The sequence below is a fragment of the Phocoena sinus genome, chromosome 10 (assembly GCF_008692025.1).
Source record: "Phocoena sinus isolate mPhoSin1 chromosome 10, mPhoSin1.pri, whole genome shotgun sequence".
NCBI classification, from domain to species: domain Eukaryota; kingdom Metazoa; phylum Chordata; class Mammalia; order Artiodactyla; family Phocoenidae; genus Phocoena; species Phocoena sinus.
Genome location: NC_045772.1, coordinates 787,744 through 815,683, shown reverse-complemented (window position 1 = coordinate 815,683; position 27,940 = coordinate 787,744). Strand labels below are relative to the sequence as shown.

Here is a 27,940-nt window from a genome sequence, read left to right as displayed (position 1 = left end):
CGGCCGGACCGGCCGGGCCCCAGGGAGGGACAGGCATATGGGCACTGCGCCTGCGCGCGCTGGTCCCGCCCCCTTCCCCGCCCCGCGCCGCGCGGGGCCCTGGGAGGGGTGCAGCGTCCGGCGGCGTCGCGGGCGGGCGGGCGGTGGTGGTGGCGGCGGCGGCGGGAGGGGCGCGGGGGCAGACAAAGCCGTGGCTAATGAATGGGAGTGAGTCCGCCTGCGCGGCCGTCGTCCGCAGCCGGGCGGGAGCCGCCCCACGCCCGGCGCCCGCGGTGAGTGCGCGGCCGGCGCCGACTCTGCCTCAGCCGCGAGCTCGCGACCCGGGCCCGGCCGTTCTGGCGCGTCGTCGGGCCGGGGCCGGGGTCGCGGGGGTCGGGGCCGGGAGTCCGGCTGGGGGCCGGAGGTCGCGGGGGTCGGGGAGCCGGGCCGGGGCCGCGGCCGCGGCCGGGGTCGCCGCGATGTCGCCTGAGCCGGGCCGGGGGTTGGGGGGCGGGGGCGCGGCCTCCCGTCGCCGGGACCCCGCCCGGGCCGCTCGACTCGACCACGGTGCCCGAGCGCCGGGCCCGCGCTCCCGGCCCAGCTGACAGCTGGCGCGCGGTGGGCCCGCGGACGGTCGCACCCGGGGCGCGTGTTCCGGGCTGCAGGGTTTGGTGGAGGAAACACCTGAAGTGGTGGAAAGTTGGTGCGGACACCCGGCCCGGCCGCAGCCGCGGGGATGGGATAGACGGGGCACGGGCCCAGGGACTCGGGAGAACGCGGGGGCAGAAGTGCCCGGCCGGTGTGAAGTTTACGCGCTGACCACGCGGGCGCCTGTGCGCGCGGGGCGGGACCGGGCGCCGCAGTCGTGGGGGAAGCCCGGTGCTGGGGTGGGGGGCGCCGGACGGCGGCCGGGCAGCTCCGCGCAGCAGCAGACAGGTGCTCTTTGGGCGTCTTTCCTGAAGTCCTTTGCCCTCCGCCACTACAGCGAATCGCCTTACAAGTTACGTTTTTAGGATTTTCCTCTAGATACAGTATTTTATTTTCAGTGCACTTCCAGGAAGAGGCACCCAGGGGCCTTATTTACGTATGTCTTAGGAAGCAGATGAGACCTTCCTTATTACTACATGCTTCTGATGCTTTTTAGCTATTGTACGTGTTTCTGGGTAGGACCATTCAAGTTTAAGTAGTGAAAATATGAATCAAATTGCAAAGCATAATTTCAAGTGTTTTTTCCAATTGCGGTTGTTTTTCTAGACCGAAGTGAAGGTGGAGTCATTTGTGTATCTTCTTTTGTGTTTTTTCTGTGACCCACACCATCCCTGTTACTTAAGAGAATTGCCAGCCCCCTTGACTCTCCTTGTATTTTGGGTGAATTTCAGTAGACAAATACATGCACCCCTCTGGAAGCAAGTCCCTGCCAAGCTGAGCCATCAGGAGAAACTTCTGTTGGCATTCTCATGTTCCTAAAAAAGGGAAGTTGTTTGCTTTGAAGTTAACTCTGATCAGATCAGTCCATAGGTTTTTTTTTCCTTCCAGCTTTAAGATCAAGTCCATAGTTTTGAAAAAGCCACTTTAGATTTTCATGAGACGAGTGTGATAACGCACCAGTATGATAATGGCGCATCCTTGTGACTTTTTATATTAATTTTTGATGTTTTCTCTATATCATGGTGATAAAATTAGGAGACGATGAAGGATTTAGTTGGAGTTTTTAGAAAGTGCTCTGAATAAGCCAAATTTCAATTATGAATTAATTTCCATACAAAGTTATCTTGTGAGAGGAAACCGTACTCAGGGTTTTCCAATGGGCTGTCCATGCAGGGCTGCACACTTCCTGTAATCCTTAAACAGATTATATCTGCTCATCATGATTTACATTTTCTCAGGAAAAGATCTAGAAATCTTAAGAGAGAGTCTGTGACTCTTCAAGAAGGTAACCTCCTATCTTGGAAGAAAGCTCAGACTTGCGTTCACTTCACAGGTGTTTGCTTGACACCCCTTCCTCCTCCACTGTTCTTGGCTAATTCCTGATGTTTTTGGACATGAAAACTCTGCCCTGTTTTTCAGTGTCACCACACAGAGGAGGAGGTTTGTGAGTAACTCAGGCTGTGCAAAGAATGTTCCTAACGCATTGGGAAAGGTTTTAAGTGAATTATTAGGGTCACCGATTGAATTCTGTGTCTGCGCAAAGGAGCCGATGCGGAATTTACGTAGCAAAGGAAACGTGTGTACCTGTATTTCAGATCCCTGTCTGGCGAGGAGTTTGGAGCGTGGCCAGCACCGGGCAGTGGAGCTGTTGCGGCATGAAGAGCGGTGACGGCGGTCAGTGCTGTCCTTCCCTCTGTGTGTGTGTTTCTCTTTGCCTGGCTTCCGCTCCTTCATCATCTGAACTCTGGTCTGATCTCCTCCTTCCGTGTGAGGACTGCCTGGCGAGGGGAGGGGGGCAGGTGAGCGACTCTGGGGCACAGTGAGGAGCCTCTGATGGTTGGTTGGGGGCCCCCGTGACTCTCCCTCACCAGCATTGTGTTTCCTTCTGAGCTTCTCTGCACGAGGCTTGCGACTGAGAGACAGCGACTGTTATTCTTCTAGTTACTGTTTGGTATTTAAGGTGCTGTTTACATCTCAGGACTTGACATAAGCTGTAGAAACCATCATTCGTATGTACGTTTTGTGTTGGGTGAATTTAGCTGCATAAAAAGGCACAGTTTGCCTCTAGCCCCGACCGTCCCGCAGCCTCTCGGTCAGGCCTCCCTTCAGTGTCTGGGTCACAGCGGATTTCTTGTCAGTCACCTTCCAGGTGCTCAGCCCTTTCCACAGCCCTGTCTCTCCTGCCCTTCTCCCTCACCCTACTTGTCATTGCTTGACTTTGCATCATTCTGGAATAGTTCACATCACTTCCTAGCTAATTGTTTGATGTGTGCTTTTGGTAGTTCAAATCCTGGAAGGCGTTGTTAGGAACAAAATTAAGTCTTTTCTTCTCACGCCCCCTATTTCTGAGGTAGAGGGGACCAGGAGAGACAAAGGTGCCGGACTCTGCATGAGGTTTTCTCACCTCTCTACTCTGCACCTGGCGCTGTTCTACCTGCTGGGGGCAACGGTGGTTTTTAAAAGAAGGCCCTGCCATAGGAGAACTTAACATAGTGATGGTGGGATGGACTCAAACCAGAGAAGGGTGCTCCAGGAGGAGCACAGGCAGGCGAGGGCGGGGGTGATGGCAGTGTGCGAAGCATGCTCCGGGAAGACCTCTTTTAGGGGGAGAGGACCTTTGAGCCCCGCCCTGCAGGGTCTGGGGGTGATGGAGTGGAGGCCCTGAGTAAGAAGCAGCAGGGCCTCCACTGCTGTGGGAGAGGTTGGCCCCTCCGTTTGAGCCCATGTCCTGTCGTAAAGCCCCCTTCCCAGCCTTGATCAGGTGCCCGCTCTGCTTGGTTTCTGCTCGCATTCAGGTGAAGGCCTTCCAACTGCCGGGCCCCGCCCTTTCCCCCCCCCGCAAAGTCTGTGTCGTAGAAACCACTGATGCTGGGCTGGGCTGGGCTGGGGTGTCCCCCGCTGACCCACCCGGGGGCTCTGTGTGATGGCTCTTTGATCCGTGTGGCCTGCACCCCGCCCCCACAGATGTAAACCAAGGGACTGCGTTTTCATCCAGGGCCACGGCTAACTGAGCCTTACCTTGTGGCTCTCGTGCCACAGAGGCAGCGGCGGAGGGAGCTGTGTGCTGTTTGGTGAGAGCTCCGGTTACTCTGCCGCAGGCCATGTGCCACATCTTGGAAGTAAAAGGACTCTAAACACTCTTCCAGCAGCTTCCAGCCACAGCAGCAATTTCAAACTTGTCACTGGTGGGACTGCCCTGTATGCCGGGGGGAAAGGTGCTGGTGTTGGGTAAAGGGACCCTCAAAAAGACAGAGCGGAGCAACCCAGATAGCCCTGGTCTGTGACCCAGAACATTTCAGGGGTAGAACAGGGACCAGCCACCCCGAACGGAGTCTGTTTGCCTCCTCTGGAATGTGCTTTGTTTCCAGGGTGGCCGTATCAGGTTCTCTGACCATATCGTGGAAGTGGCTCCGGTTCTAGGTTTCTGAGTTCGCCTCTCTGCGGTGGGCTCTGGCTCTGAGTCTGGGTCCTCCGCCTCAGCTCGGCCAGGCCTGGGGGGTGGTTTCTCCATGTGAGTGGGTGCTGGCACTTCTGCATGGGAGGTAGTTGACGCTGTTGCCACCCCTGGAATATGTGAGTCATGGCTCTCCACCCTCAGAAGGTGCTACGGTTACTCTCAGACGTGGACCAGATCTTAATTTATGGCCTTGGTGGAAAGACTACCACGTCCAAGGGTGAGCCAGGCAGGGGTGCCGGTGGCGGCCCTGATGCCCTCGGTGTACTTGGCAGCTCTTGGGGAGCACGTGGACTTTGAGTTGAAAGCAGATACGCTTCTGTATTTTAAAGGCGGTGTTGTGGAGAGTTGGAAGAACAGTCCGTGGCGCTCTCCGACCTGCCCCAAGATGGAGCACGTGTCATGACATTGCCATGGCACTGCCATGGCTGCCACCTTCGCCTGTATGGTACTTCCAGACTTTCTCTAAGGAGATTGCAGATATCACAGCACTTCACCTCTAAGTGTCCTTTTCTTCTAAGGAAAGGCAAAGGGAGGAATTCCCTGGTGGTCCAGTGGTTAGGTCTTGGCGCTTCAGCACTTGCATTGCCGTGGCCTGGGTTCAGTCCCTGGTCAGGGAACTAAGATCCCGCGTGCCGCAGAGCATGGCCCCCCCAAAAAAGAAAAAGAAGAGGCAAAGGGATGTTCTTCTCTCTCACCAGCAGTCCAGCTGTGAAGGAAATGAACGATAATCCCTCATCACATTCAGTGGCCAAGCCGCAGTCCGATTTCCCTACTTGTGTTTATTAGCTTGTTTGTTCCAAACCAGAATCTAGTCCAGGTCACTGCACTGAGTCTGTCTCTTTAGACTTTTTTATTCTGGAACAATAACCCGCCCCCATTTTTTTCCGTGACACTGACTTTTTGAAGAGACTAGGCCAGTTGTCTCGCGAATGTCCCATGTTCTGGGTTTGTTTGCCATTTTCCTTTTTGTCAGTTTACAGTTGACCCTTGAACAACACGGCAGGCGGTTGGGGGCGCCACCCTCCGCATAGTTGGAAATCCGAGGATAAGTTATAGTCGGCCCTCGGTGTCCACAGCTGCTTCCCATCCTCGGATGCCACCAGCCGGGGACCTGCACGTCTTCACGCGGGTGGTGCCAGGCTTCCTGTTTGCCGCCCTCAGAGGCTGTCCTTTTGGGACTGACGCCCACTTTCTAGGGCTGTTGTTCTTTCTTTCTGTGTTACATCTGTGTTTCCCTTGTCCGTTACATTCAAGGAAGACAGGAAAAATGCTGAATTCTCTCCTTGTATTACCTCTTTCTGGGGAGCAGTGGCTGTAATATTCACCTGCGCTGTGGCAAATGTTTTCATTTGTCCTTTTTCTTCTCTGAGTATCAGTGCTGACTAACAGGTTTTCATTTATTCGTTACATCGTAGTCTAGTAAAGTCCTCTGGTTCTGTTTTCTGGTGTTCAGATGGTTGTGACTGACCCGTTGGGAGCCCCGGCGAAGCCGGCTCCGGGTGCTACTTCGGCATCATCCTGGCAGCACTTCCCTTCTGCCGCCTTCCGTTCCTTTGCCAGAGCTGCAGCCAGCTCTTTCTGCAGGGCACTTTGCTTCCCTTTGGTGCAGAAGGTATTTAGACACCAAGATCTAGGTATTAGATCTGTTTGTTGTCTCTGGGTATTACTGCAGCTTTAAGTGTTGGTCTGGCGCACAGAGCTAGGAAATGTATTTTTACAACATCAAGAGTTATATTTTCAATGCAGATTTAAAATTATATAGTTTCACTTAATTTCTTTGATTTTTAAAAAATGTCCTTTTTTTTAATTAATTAATTTATTTTTGGCCGCATTAGGTCTTTGCTGCTGCATGCGGGCTTTCTCTAGTTGTGGCGAACGGGGGCTACTCTTCGTTGCAGTGCGCGGGCTTCTCGTTGCAGTGGCTTCTCTTGATGCGGAGCACGGGCTCTAGGTGTACGGGCTTCAGTATTTGTGGCGCACGGGCTTAGTTGCTCCACGGCATGTGGGATCTTCCCAGACCAGGGATCAAACCCGTGTGCCCTGCGTTGGCAGGCGAATTCTTAACCGCTGCGCCACCAGGGAAGGTCCCTCTGTCTTTTTCTTATCCTGAAATTTTTGATTTTTTTTTATTAATTTTTGTTGGAGTATAGTTGCTTTACAATGTTGTGTTAGTTTCTACTGTACAGCAAAGTGAATCAGCTATAGATATACATATATCCCCTCTTTTTTGGATTTCCTTCCCATTTAGGTCACCACAGGGCATTGAGTAGAAAATTATGATTCCTTAATGCCATTGGCATAATTACTTATTTGTTTTATGCTAAAGTACACAAAAAATGGATAAAATGACAATATTATGTTATGACTGCTAATGAAATCACTTAGCAAAATTTAAGGTGTTTTTTTGTTTTTAAATTCTTTTTGAAGGTACGATCAGAAACCTCACTTGCATTCCTATCTCCTCCACTCTTTATAGGCAACACTTTTGTGTTTTTTTTGGCTACATTTGGTCTTTGTTGCTGCGCGCAGGCTTTCTCCAGTTGCGGTGAGCGGGGGCTACTCTTTGTTGGCGGTGTGCGGGCTTCTTATTGCGGTGGCTTCTCTTGTTGCGGAGCACGGGCTCTAGGCGTGCGGGCTTCAGTAGTTGTGATACACGGGCTCAGTAGCTGTGGCTCGTGGGCTCTAGAGCTCAGGCTCAGTAGTTGTGGCACACGGGCTTAGTTGCTCTGTGGCATATGGGATCTTCCCGGGCCAGGGCTCGAACCTGTGTCCCCTGCATTGGCAGGAGGATTCTTAACCACTGCGCCACCAGGGAAGCCCCTATAGGCAACTTTTTTTTTTTTTTTTTTTTTTTTTGCAGTACGCGGGCCTCTCACTGTTGTGGCCTCTCCTGTTGCGGAGCGCAGGCCCAGCGGCCATGGCTCACGGGCCCAGCCGCTCCACGGCATATGGGATCTTCCCAGACCAGGGCACGAACCCGTGTCCCCTGCATCGGCAGGCGGACTCTCAACCACTGCGCCGCCAGGGAAGCCCAGCAACCGTTTTTATCTCTACTTTATCCTGCAGAAATAAGCACACACGCGTATATTTGTAACTAGCCCATGGAAAGGATCCTCTGATTAGCTACCTCTACTTTTAGGTGTTTTCGGCTTTGAAACTAAAAAATGTAAAGTGAATTTCAGAAAATGTGGGTTTTGGATGCCTCCTTTCTACCCCTCATCATCCTCTCCCTCCAGTCTCTGCTCATAATTTCGGAGCGCCGTGCTCACTGTTCAAGTGTACCTGTATTTTCTTAATCTCCTCGGCGCTTCAGAGCAGTCCTCTAGCTATCAAGAGATGAGTGGGGCTGAGTGAGACTGGGCACCCTTCGCCTTGGGGGGCCAGGGGCTGCAGGCAGCACCCACAGCAAGGAAACTGATGGGATTTGTTCTAGAAGGACCGTTTCCCTTATTGCCATTGATTGCCCTATTTACTACTCATGCTGACTGATTTTATTTTAGACTAAATCTGATTTGCTGGAGAACAGAAGCAGAACCACGGAAAGGCTGGTTCCAGATGCCATCCAGATACACGGTGAATAGGTAGCCCTCACCTTTCAAGGCCAGAGTAGCCTCCAAAGTTTTAGGGCAGGTGACAAAAACCAAATTGTTATTCACACACATAGAAAATTATCAAAAATGCCTCAGCAACATAATCCTTTTGTGGTTGGAAAACTAAAGCTAACGTGCTTTTTTGTCTTTTTTAAAATTTGGTGCTAAAATAGTAGAAAAATTATTTTCTTTAGTAGTAAGCTGTTAGAGCAAATGACAGCATTTTTCCTAAAATAGAAACAACAGGGACTTCCCTGGCAGTCCAGTGGTTAAGACTGCATGCTTCCAATGCAGAGGGCCCTGGTTCCATCCCTGGTCAGGGAACTAAGATCCCCCATGCTGTGCGGTGTGGCCAAAAAAAAAAAAAGAAAAAGAAACATCTTTGTTATCTATGATTTTGAAATAATATGTACAAAACTAGCCCAGTAGTAGAGAAATACATAAAATAGAAGGTGAAAGTCTCTCCGGATGACCACGTTCCAGATGCACATTCACACGTGTGGGTGCGTTTACACCCCGGGCCTGCCTGACCCTCCCGTCTGTGCCGAGGGCAGTGGGGTGGGGCCTCCCTCCTGCTGGGATGGTCCTTGCCTGTGTCACGATAGTTTCATGAGGTGTTTTTTTGTGTGTGTGTTTTTTTAAAGTTGGAAAAAATATTTTATTTTATATATTTATTTATTTTGGCTGCGTTGGGTCTCCGTTGCTGCACGCGGGCTTTCTCTACTTGTGGCGAGCGGGGGCTACTCTTCGTTGCAGGGCGCGGGCTTCTCATTGCGGTGGCTTCTCTTGTTGCGGAGCACGGGCTCTAGAGCGCAGGCTCAGTAGTTGTGGCGCACAGGCTTAGTTGCTCCGTGGCACGTGGGATCTTCCCAGAGTAGGGCTCAAACCCGTGTCCCCTGCATTGGCAGACGGATTCTTTTTTTTTTTTCTTTTGCGGTACGCGGGCCTTTCACTGTTGTGGCCTCTCCCGTTGTGGAGCACAGGCTCCGGACGCGCAGGCCCAGCGGCCATGGCTCACAGGCCCAGCCGCTCCACAGCATGTGGGATCTTCCAAGACCGGGGCACGAACCCGCGTCCCCTGCACCGGCAGGCGGACTCTCAACCACTGCGCCACCAGGGAAGCCCGGCAGACGGATTCTTAACCACTGCACCACCAGGGAAGCCCCTCATGAGGTTTTTAAAATCCTTTTTATCTTTTTTTTTTTTAAATAAATTTATTTATTTTTGGCTGCTACTCTTCGTTGCGGTGCGTGGGCTTCTCATCACGGTGGCTTCTCTTGTTGCGGAGCATGGGTCCTAGGCGCGTGGGCTTCAGTAGTTGTGGCTCGCGGGCTCTAGAGCGCAGGCTCAGTAGTTGTGGTGCACGGGCTTTGTTGCTCCACAGCATGTGGAATCTTCCCGGACCAGGGCTCAAACCCACGTCTCCTGCATTGGCAGGTGGATTCTTAACCACTGCGCCACCAGGGAAGCCCCTCATGAGGTTTTTAAAAACCTTTTTTTCTTAAAGTATAGCACAGGGGGACTTTCCTGATGGTCCAGCGGTAAAGAATCCACCTTACAATGCAGGGGACTCAGGTTCGATCCCTGGTCAGGGAACTAAGATCTGACATGCCGCGGGGCAACTACTGAGCTCGTGCGCCTCAACTAGAGAGCCTGCGTGCCGCACACTACAGAGCCCACGCACCCTGGAGCATGCGCGCCACAACTAGAGATGAGAAAAGCCGCGCCTCACAACGGAAAAGATCCTGCATACCTCAGCAAAGATCACGCGTGCTGCAACTAAGACCCAACACGGCCTACAATAAAAATAAAGTATGGCACGGAGACAAACTGCATAAATCAATAGCTTGATGGATGATGATAAGGTGGGCACTTTTGTAACCATCCCTTGGGTGGAATCCTTCCACGTGCCCTATCCCAGCCACATCCCTCCCTTTGATGCCAGACACTTCCCTTTCTTCGTAGTTTTACGACGGGATTGCACGTCTTTAAGCAGTAGTTAAGTGTTGCCTGTTTTTCACGTGACGTTTCAGTCCCTTACCTACAGGGCACCCCCTCCTCCCGTGGGAGTTTGGTGTGGAAGAAGCCAGGTGGGTGGACTCGTGTTTCTCAGTCTGGATTTTGCCAGCCACGGCCCTCAGGTGTGGTTTAATGTGTTTGCCTGCTCTTGGTTCCTTTAAATTGGTGGTGGATCTAAGGCCTGATGAGGTTCAGCCTCCTTCCTGGCTGCTGTGTTGCTCCCTTAGGAAGGACCTCGTGTGTGAGGCTCTCGCTCTCTTTGCTGTTGGCAGCCAGCGCTGCACAGACCTGCAGGCTTTAATCAGTGAAAGTTATGGGACAGGGACGTTCCGGCTCAGTTACTGCGTCTTTGTTCATGAGCTGGGCTTGGAGTAAGAGGACCCTGTCCTTAGCTCCTCCGTGGTTATCTGGTGCTGTAGTTTATGTAGGAAACTGAAGAAGAATGCTTGCTTCTTTATCAGTTTCCTATCATCCTCCAAAGGTGACCAATCGAGCCTTTTATCTCGGTGTCATGCACTCCTAGATTTAACATATTTGATGTGCTTTAATGCATTATTATGACGGTCCTCATTTACGTTCAAATGGTCTCATTTTTTTGGACAGTGGGAGCCCGTACAAGTTGGCGCCTAGATCCTTCTGACACAATTCTCGTCCTCTCTCAGAGGTTCCTTGCTCTCTGGTGTGCCAGAATGTTCTAGGCTCATTTTGTATTCTTCCTGCCCAAGACCTGCAATCAGCCATTCCTTCAAAAGCGCTGGTCTTCTTTAATGGGAAATGATGTTTCACAACTATAGTCCGGATGTCAGGTAAGCTCATTCCCATTGGGTTGGTCACTGTTTTTAGGCCTTTGCAGTGGGCAGAGCTGGGATGGGCGTCCTGCTCACCGGCTGTAGGATGTGCATTTGACCTCTTGCCCTGGGCCTCGGTCTCTGTCTGAGGACGCTGCTTCTCAGGGACGTGGGAGGTGACGGTCTTGTGCTATTGCTGGCCACTCCTGTGCTTCACTCTCACTGCACACACCTCAGTCTCCGAGTAACAGTGGCTGTGTCATTACTGAGAACAGGTTGATACTTTTTGCCAAAGACTTCTCATCGTCTTCCCATCCCCCTTTGCAGTGATTCGGGCTCTACGTGGAAGCGCGGTGACCATTGCCTACTGTGCTCTCTCCCGGAGACCCTCACTCGGTCTTAGTCCGGCAAGGAAGTGTATACTGAGCGCTCCCACGGTCCTTTCATCGGTGTTTCTCTAGACTTTTTGGTTGAGCTCGTTCTCTCTTAGATCTCTCCGGGAAGACTCAAGGAAAAACAGTTCCTGAATTCTTGCATGTTGATGATAGTTTTTCTGTGTCCCTTACACTTGTAAGCCAGGTTGACTGGATATAAAATGCTTGGCTCACATATTTTCTCCTCAGATATCTTAAATATGTTATTCTGTTGTCTTATAGCATAAAACATTGCTGTCAAACTCATGACAATTTTATTTTCTTTCCCTTGTACGTGACCTTGGTTTTCCCCTCAATGGCATTTCTTTTTTTTTAAGTCCAGTGGTTTTCCTAGAATATACCTCAGTGTTAATTGTTAAGGATGGATTTTCTCAGCTTTACGATATGCTCTTTCAATATACGTAGTTTTACAATTTTTATTTCAAAGTGTTTAGTATTCTCTTCTTTTGCTTTGTGCCCTCCTTTTTCTGTGGGGGATGCTCTGATTATACATGTGTTGGATCTTCTTTGCCTGTGTTTTCAATTGGCCAGCTTCTCCTGAGTCTTTTTTAGCTCTTCATTTCTTCTTCATTAAAAAACTTTATTTTCTAAACTCTTCTGTTTATCTTAAGAAATCATCTGTGGGGTTTATTTGTTCTTATGTTGCTTCTTAGTCTTTATTCTTAAAATGGCATTTTACTTTTTGTTTTTGAGCGTGTGTGTTTATTTTGCTGAAGATTTCAGGTTACAGGGAGGCCGTATACATGGCCCACGGCCACCACCCACCGCCCCGTTTTGCTGGCTTCATTCTCTTGTTTGAACAGATAAGGCTCTTTCTCTTTCTTCCCCCTCCAACTTTCGCCTTTTTCTCTCCTAGCCTCATGATTTGCGATTTGTAAAATGACATTTTACTTTTACTTGTAATATTTTCTTAGGATCCATAACCTCATTTCAGTGTTTTTTCTATTCTGATTTATTTTGTTCTTTTGTATTATTTTCTTAATTTCTTTAGCTTCTTTTGAAATAAGTTATAGTTTTCATGTAATTTGTGCTTATATTTTTCTAGTGTGCTTTCATTATCTATAGAGATGTTTTTCTGGTCTTCGTTTTTTTTTTCTCTCTTATCCTTTTGTAGGATTTGACCTTAATTCTTTTCTGTTGCTTATTGTTTTAGTTTTCTAGTGCTGCTTTAACAAATTGTCACAGAGTGGTTGAAAACAGCATAACTTTGGAGGTCAGAAATCTGAGATGGGTCTCACTGAGCTTAAATCAAGATGTTGGCAGGCTGCCTTTCTTTCTGGAGGCTCTAGCAGTGAATGTTTCCTTGCCTTTTACACTTTCTAGAGGCTGCCTGTGTCCTTGGATGTGGGCCCCCTCCCTTTGTCTTCAAAGCCAGCAACACTGCATCTCTCTGACCTTGTGAAGTCTCTCTTCTGCCTCTTCTTCCCACTTTTAAAGGTCCTTGTGATAACATTGGGTCCACCCAGATAATCCAGGATAGTCTTCTTATTATCCTGGATCAGTAACCTTAATTCCATCTGCGTCCTTATTAATAATCCTACTTTGCTGTGTGACCTAACACAATCACAGGTCTGAGGATTAGGACGTGCACTTCTTTGAGGACCGATCACTCTGCCTGCCACACTCATTTTTATCTGATACTAGTTTTGTTTTGTTTTGTTTTTTAAATAAATTTATTTATTTATAGTTAATTTCGGCTGCATTGGGTCTTTGTTGCAGCAAGCAGGGTCTACTCTTCATTGTGGTGCACGTGCTACTCATCATGGTGGCTTCTCTTGTTGTGGAGCACAGGCTCTAGGTGCACGGGATCCAGTAGTTGTGGCTCACGGGCTCAGTAGTTGTGGCTTGCGGGCCCTAGAGTGCAGGCTCAGTAGTTGTGGCTCACAGGCTCGGTAGTTTTAGCTCGCAGGCTCAGTAGTTGTGGCTCATGGGGCTTAGTTGCTCCGCGGTATGTGGGATCTTCCTGGACCAGGGCTTGAACCCATGTCCCCTGCACTGGCAGGCAGATGCTTCACCCCTGCGCCATCAGGGAAGTCCTAATACTAATTTTTCACATTCAAGAAGGAGAGGTGGCTGAGGATAACTTGTCCTAACTCATGGTGCTTCCTATTCTGCAGTCTTTATCTACTACTGAAAATGTGGCGGCTTCCATTTTTATGTTTGACGTTGTATATCTAGGAATATCTGTAGTTTTCTTGTTATGTCTTTGGCTTTGGTACCCAGGTGATACTGACCTCTTAGAATAAACTGGAAAGTATTCTATCCTCTTTCAAAGAGTTTATGGAGTATTGATATCATTTCTTCTGTAAATGATAAAATTCACCAGTGAGGCCATCTGGGCCTACATTTTTCTTCATGGGAAAATTTTAAGTTACTAATTCAATGTCTTTACTTGCTATAGGTCTATTCTGATTTTGTTACTTCTTGAGTCACTTTAGTTAATTTGTTACTTTGTAGGAATTTTTCCATTTCATGTAAGTTGTTGAATTTGTTGGTAGACAGTTGTTCATGGTCCTGTCTTATATTTCATTTAGTTACTTTTTTTTGTTGTTTTAAGGTTTTTTGATGTGAACCATTTTTAAAGTCTTTATTGAATTTGTTACAATATTGCTTCTGTTTTATGTTTTGGTTTTTTGGCCGTAAGCCATGTGGGATCTTAGCTCCCTGACCAGGGATCAAACCCACACCCCCCTGCACTGGAAGACAAAGTCTTAACCACTGGACCACAGGGAAGTCCCTCATTTAGTTTCTGAGGAGGCAGTGGTAATGCTCCCAGGTTTTCGCAATCTATGTCTTCTTTTTCTCTTGGTTAATGTAGCTAGGGATTTGTCAATTTTGTCAGTGTTTTCAAAGAACCAACTTTCAGTTTCATTGAAGTTCTATATCACTTTCTGTCTTCTATTCCATTAGCATCCATCTAATCTTTATTATTTCCTTTTTCCTACCTTGGTTTGGTCTGTTCTTTTTCTAGTTTGCTTTTGTTTCTTTTTATCTGGAGGTGAATGTTTACATTATTGATTTGAGATCTGTCTTCTTTTCTAATATAGGTGTTTAAAGCTATAAATTTCTCTCTGAGCACCAATTTAGCTGCATCTCATGTATTTTGGTTTTGTCGCGTTTTATTTTCATTCAGATGAAAATACTTTCTAATTTCCCTTGTAGTTCTTTTTTGACCTGTGGATTATTTAGCAATGTGTTATTATTTCCAAATATTTATTGATTTTTCAAATTTTCCTCTGTTACTGTCTTGTAATTTAACTTCATTCTGGTTGAAGGATATGTTTGTATCATTTCAGTTCTTTTAGATTTATTAATACTTGTTTTATGGCCCAGCCTCTGGTCTGTACTGTGGAATGTGTTGTGTGCAGTTGAAAGGGTAAGTATCGTGCTGCTGTCGGATGGAGCCCTGTGTAGATCTGCCAGTTCAAGCTGGTTAACAGCACTGTTCAGGTCGTCTGTGTCCTCACTGACTTTCTGTCTTGCTGTTCTAGTTGGCCTCCTTCAGGTTTGCTGGTTCTTTCTTCCGCTGGCTACCAAGCCCCTCTAGTGAATTTTTTCGTTACAGTTACGCATTTCAGCTCCATAATTTCTAAGTTCATCATTGGTTCTTTTTCATAATTTTTCTCTCTATACTGATACTTACTTGGGGAGACATTGTCCTACTTTCCTGTAGTGTCTTTATATGTGGTTTCCTTTAGTTCTTTCAGCTTATTAGAGTAGCTGATTTAAAGTCTTTGTCTAGTAAGTCCAACCTCTGGACACCCTCAGGAACAGTTTTCTTGGTTTATTTTTCCCCCCATGTGTGGGCCATACTTCCCTGCTTTTTTTTTTTTGCGTGTCTTGTCATTTTTTTGTTTTTGTGGAAAACTGGACATCATTTGTTTATTGCTGGGGGTTGTTCTGTTTTTGCCTGTTTGTTCCCTTAGTGACCTTCCTGGACTAATTCTGAAAAGGCTGTACTCCTTGTAGTGTTTGGACACTTCAGTCTCTGCCTGGTTAGCTTGGTGTCAGTGATTTCCTGAAATCCACTGAGCTGAATGATTTCCTTAAACGCTGCCAACAGATGCGCCCGCTATCTTTGCCAAGAGCTGCCTGTGCGTGTGCCTGTGCCTGTGCGTGTGCGTGTGTGTGTTGGACCTTCTCCTTGCACAGGGCTTCAAGGTCAGCCAGAGGTGAGAGATGGGGTGGCCCCGCAGGTCTCTCCTGGGCTTGTCCTTCTACAGCTGCAGGGATGTGTCAGAGCCTTTCACAGCTCCCTGCAGACATCGCGTCCCCCCCATCTTCCTTCTCAGCCTTTGGCCAGGCTCTCGTTTGCCCCACTGGAGTTGCAGGGTTAGGCAACTGTGATGATACAGAAGTGCAGCTGTTTGTTTTTCAGCAGAAGCCCAGGGAGAGGGCTTTTCCCACTGAAGGCTCTGAATCGGGTCAAATAACTACCGTGCCCTGTGAGCAGGGCTTTTCCAGGGACCTGTGACGAAGGTCACATGGTGACAGTGCTGCAGACAGTGGGACTTTCTGAGGGACCGCAGGCCAGGTCTGCCCCTCTGGTGGCTGCAAGGCTGCTGTTTTCACAGCTCCCGTGGTCCTGTGGTTCCTGTGGGGAAGGATGGATGGGAGTGAAATGTTCTAACGAGCTCCCACAGTTTTTCTTAAAGTAAATGCTCCTCAGATTGCTGCAAGCCTTGGCTTAAGCCCCAGAGTTGTGAACAGTTTGATGTTGACACTGCCTAGCACTGCCTTTGCTGTCCTGCAGCCACTGGGTCATGGAGGTCCTCACCTGCCACTCTGAGCAGTGCCTGCGTCGTGAGAGTTCTCCTTCTCTACCCTTCCTTTGCTGTTTCTTTTGTCCCTGAACTGCTCAATTCAGAGTCTGTTCCCAGCAGTTCCTCTTTGAAACGGGTCTTTGTCCTGGAGGAGGCATGGGCTGGGTGGTTTTCCTCCAGCCTCTTTGGACCTTACGCTGGACCACTGACATACGTCCACTCTGATGAGTGCAGAAAGCTCCTCCCAGTCTCAGCAGCTTGGTCCTCGGGGCTTCCGGTGAATACCTGTTGGCTACTTTGGGACTATCAGTAATCACATGCCCAGGGCTGCTTTCTTTTTCTGCCTGTACAGATCTAATACCGCATGGGCCTTGCATATATTCTTGGTTTGTCCTGTTGGCTTATATTTTGGAGTGAAGGAAATCCCTCGTCAGGTTTGTCTTCTTGTTGGTCTCATCCATGAGCTTGTGGGTTTGCTCTTTTAGTTCTGCGCTGTATTACCAACTGAAACAATGAACTTAAGTTCAAGTGAATAAATAACTACACTTAAGAGAAAAAACTGACCCAAGAAACTCTTGGACACAGTGCTTGTTCATATACCCTCAAGCCCCAAGACAAAAATGTATAAACTAATATTTCTGTTCAAAAGCTTGTGTTTCCTTGGTGGTGTGGGTTAGCATTCTGAAACTACTTTCTGAATATTGAAGGATTGAACAAATGAGCAAATCTTTTAAGGCTAGTGGGAGCCAGATTTCTTGCAATTGGAGAAAGAAGTTGCAGATACGGAACTGGGGAGGCTCGGGTGATCCTGGGAGGTTGGATTGAAATTGGAGGCGTCAGCGTGAACATGTGGTTTTTATCCACCTGTGCGTGTGCATGTAGGCGTACGTGTGTATTAATGGTTTTTACTTAATTCCATTGAAAGGGCCTAGAAACAAAGGCACCGCAGTGACAGCGGGCGCACCAAGCACCTCACTCTTTACCCACCATTACTGTTTTGTTAACTCTTGTCGTTTTCTGTGTGTCACTGAATTTCCAGGTGGGATTATTTCTGCCTGAAGAACACTCTTGTATTTGCTTCAGTACAGGTCACCTGGTGACACATTCTGTGTTTGATTTGTCTGACGGTGTTTTTATTTCATATTAATTCCTGCAGGAGTATTTTTGCTGAGTATTGAATTCTGGTTTGGCTTTTCTTTTTTTCACAACTATGAAGATAGCATTCCTTTGTCTCCTGGTTTACGTTGCTTCTCTTGAAAGGTCAGTAGTCTGTCTAGTTATGTTTTCTTAAAAGAATTCCTATGGAAGTGGTATAATATATACTAGTGTGATGACCTGTGCACTCATCACCTGGCTTTAACAATTACCAGCTCAGGGCTGCTCTTGTTTCATCTGTGTCCCTCCCCCCACCCAGTTATGTTAAAGCAGGTACCGGAAACCATATTTCATCGGGATAGTTTTCAGTAAGTATCTTGAAATGATGGGATTCTTTGAAACGTTTTATCTACAGTATTTTTATACCTTGATAAACGAAGAATTACTTAATATCGAATGTTACTTCAGTATCCAAGTTTCCCACATAGTCTAAAAAGTGTTATTATACAGTTTGCTAATTCAGACCAGGATTCAAGTATAATTTGTTAAAGAAGCTGGGTTGTTTGTCCTGTAGAGTTTCCCAGAGTCTGGATTTCGGTGGTATTTCCATGTGCGCCTCCCTCCCTGGTCACTTTTATCTGCTTTATCTCTTGTTTTTAACACTGTTTGTTTCTTTTTCTTTAAATCTTGCTTGGGGTTTGTAGGGACTCTCGAATCTGTGCTCTGAAGTCTTTGATCTGAACTGCCTTTTTTTTTTTCCTGGTTTTTCTCTGTTGTGGTTTATCACAGCATACTGAATAGAGTTCCCTGTGCTATACAGTAGGACCTTGTTGTTTATCCATCCTATAGACACTAGTTTGCACCTGCTAATCCCAAACTCCAAATCCTTCCCTCCCCCGCCTGCCCTCCTCCTTGGCAACCACAAGTCTGAGTCTGTTTTGTAGATAAGTGCACTTGTGTCGTATTTTAGATTCCACGTATAAGTGATCTCACGTGGTATGTGTCTCTGTCTCACCCACTCAGTGTGATCATCTCCAGGTCCGTCCATGTCGCTGCAGTCACAGCCACATCTCTTCTTCTTCCTGCACTCCTGTCTTCTGTGCACCGCTCTGGCCCCCCAGGGCTTCCAGTACTCACTTCTGCATGTGAGCAGTGGCCTGTCTCCACCCGTGTGCCCTGGACATGTTTCTCACCCTCTCTAAACCTCAGGGTCCTCGTGTGTAGAAGGAGAAATCGCAAACTGAATCTTCCTCGAAAGATTTTCATGTGGTTTAAGTGAGACAACGCAGGTTGAACCCACGGTAAACAGTCACTGTCAGCTCTCTCATTCTCGTCACGCCGTGCTCTTGCCCCAGGAGCATCTCCAGAGAGAGTCAGAGTCAACCTGGGATGTAATGTTTGCCGTGAAGGGAGAAGAGCTGGTTTCTCCCAGACCCGGAGAGAGGAATGAGGACGAGGCTGCCCAGGACTGAGAAGACATCCGGGCGCTGAGGCCGTAAGGGAAGGAGCTGCAGGGCAGAGTGACCTTGAGCCTGTGACCTTCCTGAGCGTACTGAGGTCCAGCACTTCCTCACAGAGGCCTTATAACCTTTATTACATAGGGAACTGTGTCTTCCATGACTAAAGCAGTGTGACCTTTCCTTCCTGACCTGCCTCTTGCCTGGACCCCCAGTGTGACGCTGGGTGCAAGTGTGAGGCAGGGGTGGGGGTTCCTTGCCTCGTTCCTGAGCTTTCCCTGCCCAGCGTGACGGTAACCGTAGAGTGCTCCTAAAAGCCCTCGTAAGGTTGAGGAAGTTCTCCTCTCTTCCTACCTTGCTGAGAGTTTCTGTCGTGAATAGGAATAGAAATGATGTTAAATGTTCTTCTGCATCTAATGACATGACTCTATGGTTTTCCTCCTTTTTTCCATTAATGTGGTGAATTCTGTTGGTTGAACATTGAAGGTTAAACCAGACATGCTTGTGATGAACCCCTCTTACTCACGGTTTATTATCTTTAATGTGCTGAATTTGATTTGTTAAATTTTTAAGAACTTGCTACATTTTCTTAAGGTTTTTCTATGATCATAGGGATATGAATCTGATTCTTTTCTTCTAATGTCTTTGCTTGTTTTAGAGTCAGGGTAATACTGCCTCATAAAAAAAAGACTTGGGAAGTGTTTCTTCTATTTTCTGGAAGAGTTTGTGTTTCACCAGGTTTTTTTTCTTTAATGTTTGGTGAAATTCACCAGTGAAGCCATCTTGGCTTGCAAGTTTCTTTAAGGGAAGGTTTTTAACTACAAGTTCAGGTCTTAAAAGAGATAGAGGGCTGTTCAGGTTATCTCTTTTGTGAGTTTTTGTAATGTGTGTCTTTCCAGGATTTACCCGTTTCATCTAAGCTGCTGAATTTACCATCATAAAGTCACTCATCTATTTCCTTACTATCTTTTTGCATCTGTAAGATCTTTGGTGAAAAATCCCCTCTTTAATTCCTGCTATTGGTAATTTTATGTCTTTACAATTTTTTTCTTTAATCAGTCTGTAGAAGTTTGCCAATTTTGTTGATCTGTCCAAAGAACCGGTGTTAGGTTTCATTGATTTTTTTCTTTTTTCCTCCCCTGCCTCTTCGCCCACGCCCCCAATTTCAGTGATTTCAAATCTTTTCTTTATTGTTTCCTTCCCTTTGTTTGCTTTGGGATTAAATTTGCTTTACTTTTCCTTGTGATTTTTTTTCTTTAACCCTCGGCTTAATATAGAAGTGTTATTTATTTGAAGATGTTTAGGATTTTTCCAGATATCATTCTGACGTTGATTTCTCATTCAGTTCCCTTATTGTCGGAGACCATTCTTTGTTTGATTTCAGTTCTTTTAAATTTATTGAGATTTGCTTTACTGTCCAGAGAACAGTCTGTTTTGATGAATGTTTTGTGTCCACCTTTAAGTGATATTCCGTTGTTGTTTGGACTGTTCCATAAATGTCATTTAGGTCAAGTTGATGATAGTGATTGAAAGTCTTCCGTTATCTTTACTGCTGTTCTGTCTAATTGTTAGTTAACTACTGAATGGGGGTGTGAAATCCCATCTGTAATTTTGGTCAAGTCTCCCTTTAGGTCTGTCGGGTTTGCTTCATGCATTTGGGAAGTCTGTTGGTAGCTGTGTGCGCGTCTGATGCACTGGCCCCTTTGTCCTTTTATGTGAGGTCCCCGTCCCCCTTCTGTGTCGTTCTCCCCCCGCCTCACGCTGACTTGGGCGCCAGCCTGCTCCCGGCTGGTGTTACTGTGCTGCACCCCTTCTGTCCTTTTGCTTTGAACCTGTTTGTGTCTTGATGTTTAACGTGTTTTTTGTAGGCAACATATAGTTAGTCTTAGTTTTTTACCCAACCTGACAATCCGTGCCTTTCTTAAAATACAACTTTATTGGTTGTGTAGGCTGTGTCCTGTGTCTTCTTTCCTCTGATGCTCTGCTCCCAGAATGCTTCACGTCTGGCCACCGATATGTGGTCTTGTGTCCACACTGGCCGTTCTCCAGCACCAGCTGGCCACCCCTCAGTTCAGTTCTGACACGACCGCCTGAAGTCATCCTCAGATTCCCCGGGTCAGGGCCCAGTCCCACAAGACCGCTCCCATTCAGACACCAACCGCAGTTGTCCCCTGTATTTCTGACCAACGGCTTAAGTCTGGGTTCCCACAATAAAGTGCTAGGGTGGCTCACAGAACTCAGGGAACCCTTACTGACATGTATTGCTTTACTGTAGGAAAAGGATACGATAAGGGACACAGGTGAACAGCCACGTGAAGATGCACAGGGCGAGGTCTGGGAGGGTCCTGAGTGCAGGGGCTTCTGTCCTCCTGGAGTTGGGGTGCGTCACCCGCCCGACACGTGGTTGTGTTCACTAGCCCAGCAGTTCCCCTAACCCCCGGACAACTGGGATTCTATAGTGGTTTCATCACATGGGCGTGATCAGTATTAACTCAGTCTCCAGCCCGTCCTGGGGGGTGGGGGTGTGGCTGAGAGTTCCAAGTTTCTGGCCGCGGCTCTTTCTGGTCATGGGCCTCCATCCAGGAGTCACCTCGTTAGAACAAGAGATGTTCCTGTCACTCAGGAACTGCCAAGGGTTTTAGGAGCTCTGTGTCAGAAACTGGGGGCACAGACCAGTGTACATACATATTTCATACTTTTTCACATTGGGTGTAATTGACATACAATAAACTGCACTTATTTAAAGGGTACAATTTGTTCAATATACACACACACTTATATCATGTTTATATACATAAACAGTTTGCTGCCAACATTTGTGGACAAATCGTATGAGCATAGGCACTCACATGCAACTAATTTTCAGCAAAGTTACAAAGGCATCCGTTTGTTGAGAAGGATGGTCTTTTCAACAAATGGTGTTTGCACAATTAGATATTCATATGCAAAACAATGAATTTGAATCTTTCAAAGATCTAAGTATAAAATATAAAACTTCTAGAAAACACAGGAGAAAATCTTTCTTAGATACAACCCCAAAAGTACAGTCCATGAAAGAACAAATTGGACTTCACTAAAATTAAGGGCATTTCTTTTCCAAAAATACTGTTAAGAGAATGAAAAGACAAGCTACAGACTAGAATCATATACCTGATAAAGGGCTTCTTTCCAGGCATGTAAAGAACTCTAAGAAAATACACAATCTGTGAAAACGTGGGCAAAACACGTGAACAGATGCTTCACCAACGGAGAGAAGCAAATGGCAAATACGTAAAATGTTCAACATTATCAGTCCTTAAGGACATTGCCAATAAGGCCGGAATAAGATACCTTTACATACCTATTAACTAGAAGGGCTAAAATTAGATTGATGGACCTAATGGCAAATACACACGTAAAATGTTCAACATTATCAGTCCTTAAGGACATTGCCAGTAAGGCCGGAATAAGATACCTTTACATACCTGCTAACTAGAAGGGCTAAAATTAGATTGATGGACCTTACCAAGTCTTAGTATTTTCTCTTTACCATCTTTTTCTCACCTTTTGGATATATAGTAATGTGTATATGTTACTCCCAAATTCCTGATTTTCCCTCCCGCCTACCTTTCCCCTTTGGTAACCATAAGCTTGTTTTCTATGTCTGAGAGTCTATTTCTGTTTTGTAAATAAGTTCATTTGTATCATTTTTTTAGATTCCACATATAAGTGATATCTTACGATATTTGTCTTTCTCTTTCTGACTTCACTTAGTATGATCATCTCCAGGCCCATCCATGTTGCTCCAATGGCTTTATTTCACTCTTCTTTATGGCTGAGTGATGTTCCATCGTGTATATGGACCATACCTTCTTTATCCATTTTCTGTCGGTGGACGTTAGGTTGTTCCCATGTCCTGGCTACTGTAAGTAGTGTAGCTATGAACACTGGGATGCCTGTATCTTCACCTGTGGTTTTCTTTGGATATATGCCCAGGAGTGGGATTGCTGGATCACATGGTAATTCTATTTTTAGCTTTTTAAGGAACCTCCATACTGTTCTCCATAGTGGCTGCACCAATTTACATTCCCACCCACAGTGTAGGAGGGTTCCCTTTTCTCCACACCCTCTCCAGCATTTGTTATTTGTAGACTTTTTGATGATGGCCGTTCTGACAGGTGGGAGGTGGGACCTCATTGTAGTTCCGATTTGCGTTTCTCTAACGATTGGTGACGTTGAGCATCTTTTCACGTGCCGTTTGGCCATCTGTTTGTCTTCTTGGGGGACATGTCTATTTAGAGGGTACTTTCATTGTGTAACTGGTTTGTAAAAAAGTCAAGGAACAGACTTTTCTGTTTTAATTTCCCATTATGGAATTCCTTACTCTGCATACACTGAGACTCGTATATCCATGACAGTGTAGATTTGAAATGTGACTGAGTCCAGTGTCTGACTTGATCTCCTCTTCTGTAGATAATGCAGAAGGATCGCTGTGCCACCAAGATGACGGCGATCCTGTGTCTGAGACAAGCAGGTCCCCGCGGCGTGAATGCGTGTCTGCACCGTGGAGTGTTTAAGAGTAGAACTTCTGGAAGACAGCGGTCCGCACCCTGATGACGCGCTCACCAGTTCCCTGGTCTACTCCTCAGTGAGATGTATGATTAGCCATATTCATGAGCATCCCGGAAGATAGGATTCTCTTGAAAGAACTGGAGATAATGTACATTTGGAGGCACAGAGGAGCGTTTGCCTCAGTTTTCTACCAGCCCAGGCGGTCAGCATCGTGAGGCAGCCAGAATAGTTATGGTCAGTCATGGAGAGTCACCAGGAGACGCGTCCCGAAGCGGGTGGGGACTTTGCTTCTGATCAGATACATTTTAAAATAGAAGAGGAAGATGACGATCACATCGCTGACCACAGTTTGGAAAGAATGGACTTTAGAAACGAGCAGGAGAACAGGAAACGGGCTGGCAGCGGGGATGAACGGGCAGAGGGCAGAGAGGCGAGCTGTGGCTGCCAGCCCCCGGGGAGGCGCGTCTCTCCTGACCCCGAGGACGACTACGGGGCCCTATTGTCACAGTATAACAGCACCCTGTACAGCGTGGCCATGGAGGCCGTGACGCAGAGCCTGCTCTCCGGCCGCGGCATCAGCTCCAGGAAGAAGTCCCCGGCTTGGAAGCATTTTTTCATCTCACCCCGGGATAGCACAAAGGCCATCTGTACGTACTGCATGAAGGAGTTCAGCAGGGGCAAGAACGAGAAGGACCTGAGCACCAGCTGTCTGATGCGGCATGTGAGGCGGGCGCACCCCACCGTTCTTGTGGAGGAAAACGGCAGCGCGCCGGCCCCGGCCCCCCTCCCTGCTCCTCTGCCGCGGCTCCCGCCGCCCACTGATGCCGGAGACCCGGGCACCGTCCTGTCACCTGGCAAACTCGTCCCCAGAACGGCCTCTAAGAGCCCATCTCCCCATCAGGTGACAGAGGAACTTGGCTCTGTGGTTTCTTCCGAAGAGGCCCCCTCCGACGTGTCAGTCTCTGAGAGGTACAGCAGGGATGAAGCCCTGGCGGGGCCGCCTCCCCAGCCCTCCAGCCTTCACTGCGACGAGCCTGCAGAGAATGGGGCTGAGAAAAACCTCCCCCTGCCCAGGAGCGCATCCGGGTCCAGGAGGAGGTCTGCCGTCTGGAAGCACTTCTACCTGTCGCCCCTGGACAACTCCAAGGCCGTGTGCATCCACTGCATGAACGAGTTCAGCCGGGGCAAGAACGGGAAGGACCTGGGCACCAGCTGCCTCATCAGGCACATGTGGCGGGCGCACCGTGCCATCGTGCTTCGGGAGAACGGCGGGGGCGCCGGCGTGCCGCCCCCCTACTCCGCACCCCCAACCCTGCTGCCCACCCCGCCGCCGCCTGACGGAGAGCCCAGCCCCACGTCCTCGTCTCCGGGGAAGCCGGTGCAGGACTCCGCCTCTGCGCCCTCCTCCCCCGACCGGCTGGCGGAGGACCCGCCAGCACACTGGAACCTCGGAGACACGCAGGTGGAAGACACGTGGGCGTTGTCCTCCTCCCCTGACGTGGGTGAGGCCTCGTGGGCGTCCTCTCCCGAGAAGCAGCCGGGCGACACGCCCAGCCCTCGCCCACTCGAGTCCGGTGCCGTGTTCCAGCAGAACAAGAAGGTCATGAGGAGGCTGAAGTCGGAAGTCTGGCATCACTTCTCACTGGCCCCCACGGACAGCCTCAAGGCCGTGTGCAGGCACTGTGGCTGCGTCATCAGCCGGGGCAAGAAGGGCGACGTGGGCACGAGCTGTTTGATGCGGCATCTCTACAGGCGCCACCCGGAGGTCGTTGGGAACCAGAAGGGCTTTCTGGGGGCCAGCTTGGCGAATTCGCCATACGCCACCTTGGCTTCTGCGGAAACTTCCTCCTCCAGATTAACTGACCTGCCGACCATGGTCACAAAAAACAATCAAGTTATGTTTCCTGTCAACAGCAAAAAGACCTCCAAGTTGTGGAATCACTTTTCTATCTGCTCCGCAGACCCCACGAAGGTCGTGTGCTTGCACTGTGGCCGGACCATCAGCAGAGGCAAGAAGCCGACCAACCTGGGCACCAGCTGTCTCCTGAGGCACCTACAGCGGTTCCACGGTGGCGTGCTGAAGCCCGACGCCCCCAGGACGGCGCCACCCTCCCCTCCTGGTGCCCGTGGGCCCCTGAGCTCAGAGTCGGCAGGCGCCTCCTCCTGCGATGACACCAACGAGAAGTTTTATGATTCGCATCCAGTTGCCAAAAAAATAACAAGTCTCGTTGCTGAAATGATCGCACTTGACCTCCAGCCGTACTCGTTTGTGGACAACGTTGGCTTCAATAGGCTGCTCGGATACTTGAAACCTCAGTACTCTCTGCCCCCTCCGTCCTACTTCTCCAGGACGGCCATCCCAGGTATGTACGACAATGTGAAACACATCATCATGTCACATCTCCAGGAAGCCGAGAGCGGTGTGGTCCACTTCACGTCTGGAATCTGGATGAGCAGCCAGACCCGGGAGTACCTGACCCTCACCGCCCACTGGGTCACCTTTGAGTCGTCGGCCCGACCGCACCGCGAGGACCACCACTGCTCGGCGCTGCTGGACGTGTCGCAGGTCGACTGCGACTACAGCGGCGGCAGCGTCCAGAAGCAGCTGGAGTGCTGGTGGGAGGCCTGGGTGACGTCCACTGGCCTGCAGGTGGGCATCACGGTCACCGACAGCCCCAGCATAGGGAAGGCCCTGAACGAGGGGGCCCGCTCGAGTGTGCAGTGCTTCAGTCACACGGTCAGCCTCATCGTCAGCGAGGCCATCAAGAGCCAGAGGATGGTCCAGAACCTACTCAGCACCGCACGGAAAATATGCGAACGGGTCCACCGGTCGCCCCGGGCGAAAGCAAAGCTGGCAGAGCTGCAGAAAGAGTACGAGCTGCCGCCCCACCACCTCCTTCAGGACGTCCCGTCCAAGTGGAACACGTCGTTTCACATGCTGGAGCGGCTTATCGAGCAGAAGAGGGCGGTGAACGAGCTGTCTGTCGAGTGTAACTTCCGGGAGCTCATCAGCTGCGACCAGTGGGAGGTGATGCAGTCCGTTTGCCATGCGCTGAAGCCCTTCGACGCCGCCAGGCGGGAGATGAGCACCCACGTGTCCACGCTCAGCCAGGTCATCCCCATGATCCACATCCTCAACAGGAGGGTGGAGATGCTGTTTGAGGAGACCATGGGCATCGACACCATGCTCAAGTCCCTCAGGGAGGCCATGGTGAGCCGCCTGTCCGCCACCCTCCACGACCCCAGGTACGTGCTGGCCACCCTGCTGGACCCGCGCTACAAAGCCTCCCTCTTCTCTGAGGAGGAGGCGGAGCAGTATAAGCAGGACTTGATCAGGGAACTAGAAACGCTGAATTCTACCTCAGAGCCCACGCCCGTCTCCAACGGATGCGACCCGGGCTCCCCACCGCGAGACTGTGCCGGCGAGGAGAGCCTGTGGTCACTCATGGCCAAGATGAAGAAGACCGAGCCCAGAGGGAGGACGAAGGTCCCGGAGGACATGGTGCTCGCGTACCTGGAGGAGGAGGTGCTGGAGCACAGCTGTGACCCGCTCGCCTACTGGAACCTGAAGAGGGCGGCCTGGCCGGGCCTCTCCACCTTGGCCGTGCGGTTTCTGGGCTGCCCCCCGAGCATCGTTCCCTCCGAGAGGCTGTTCAGCACACCCACTGAGAACGGCAGCTTTGGCCAGTCCCGGCTCACGATGGAGCATTTCGAGAAACTTATTTTTCTGAAAGTGAATCTTCCCTTAATATGCTTCCAGTATTGAAGCTCACGGTGGAGCCACCAGACGAGAAGCAGCATCTGTCCCGGGCTGGCGGCTCGCTGCGGTCGGGGCCCTGCGGGACAGCAGGCCGGGCGCTCAGGTCCACATCCACGGGAGGTTCCCGTCCCGGCCCTCGCCGTCATGTCCACATGTGCCTTACCCAGTCCTTCAGGCCAGGTACCACGGTGTGTTTTTTAAGAAGTCCAGTAGAAACAGCCTGTCTTGTCAGTTATGAAATACAATGATTAGGTTTTCATTCGTAACTGTAAAATTTTTTAAAAGTTGGGGGTTAGGAGTTTGTTTTACTAGAATGGCGGAGGAGATATAAGCAGTTTTATTCAGTAGGCTCTTTATTCGATTATGTAAAAACCACAAATCAGGTACTGTACTTTAGTTTAAAATTGCTTTAATTGCAACAAAACCGCTCTTGTGGCTGTCAGACAAAACCTGTGTACAGGAGGTGGAGTTCAAGCCATCCCGACTGAGCAGTTCCTGGCTGCAGGCTCCAAAGTACGTTCAGGGGACGGCGAGTGTTCTGGGAGGTGACTGTTCACACGACAGAGACGTGGCTTTCGAAGACAAGCCTGCACTCACACGTATCCCGGAATGTCAGTCACGTAGGGTTCAGGGGAGAGAGCACTGCCGTTTCAGGGGTTTGCCCTCGGTGCCACGTGGGCTGTTAGCTCGGACACATCCCCGCCATTCACAGTGAGCGCCGGTGGTGCCTGCTGTGTAGCTAGTGCACAGCGTGACACGTTTACAGCATCCTGTTGATGGAATCTCCAAGCCTCTGACTCAGAGCCTCTGAAGCTATCTTGAAATTTGTACACTGACCCCCAATTCGATCAAATTATGTATACAGTCCTTTTTAGAAGAGGTGGCTTATTCACAGGGAAGAAGATTGCTATAATACAGTTGTAAGAATAGCCTTAGGTGTTTAGATTTTGTTTTTGATAATAGGGAAGATTCAGCCATCAATGGGATATTTTAGAATCCCAAGGACATCAAAATGGAGTATCAGTCATCAGGTTTTTTTAACAATAATACGTCTTCAAAGTTTTTGCCTCAGTGTCTAGAAAAGGGTTCATTTTCTTATTTCGAACCAGGTAAATACTCTGGGTGAAACAAGTCACTGATTTGCCTGTGGCCTTTTAGAAAAGTTGGCGTTTTGTTCAGATACTGTACCTGTTGTTAATCTGAATTTGCATCGACTACGTTTTAGTGTATTTATAAATGGTGAACCCAGTTTCTGAAATTAAACTTTTTATTTGCAATTTTCTACTGCTGGAGGACACTGGCTTTTTATTCTTAGGATAATAAAACAGTCCTACTCTTGGGGGCCAACATACACAGAAACCACATTCATGCAGCCTTTGGACTTTCACCTTAGCCCCAG

At 48.9% G+C, this 27,940-nt stretch overlaps 1 protein-coding gene across 4 annotated transcripts; it reads left to right on the top strand.

Moving 5' to 3' along the window:
- Positions 1–163: 163 nt before the first annotated feature.
- Positions 164–27,823, top strand: ZBED4 (zinc finger BED-type containing 4). 4 transcript variants are annotated; one of them, XM_032645712.1, is made up of 4 exons: positions 164–272; positions 2,223–2,301; positions 10,297–10,499; positions 22,683–27,823. In XM_032645712.1, the coding sequence occupies exon 4, from the start codon at positions 23,023–23,025 to the stop codon at positions 26,545–26,547; it is 3,525 nt and encodes a 1,174-aa protein (XP_032501603.1). In that variant the 5' UTR covers positions 164–272; positions 2,223–2,301; positions 10,297–10,499; positions 22,683–23,022; the 3' UTR covers positions 26,548–27,823. The 4 variants fall into 4 exon arrangements, with proteins under 4 accessions (XP_032501603.1, XP_032501602.1, XP_032501604.1 ...); XM_032645711.1 differs by lacking the exon at positions 10,297–10,499; XM_032645713.1 differs by lacking the exons at positions 2,223–2,301; positions 10,297–10,499 and having other exon boundaries at positions 180–272.
- Positions 27,824–27,940: the final 117 nt, after the last annotated feature.

Excerpts from the sequence above, each read along its gene's own strand:
- ZBED4 (XM_032645711.1), top strand. The coding sequence starts at position 23,023 with ATGGAGAGTCACCAGGAGACGCGTCCCGAAGCGGGTGGGGACTTTGCT.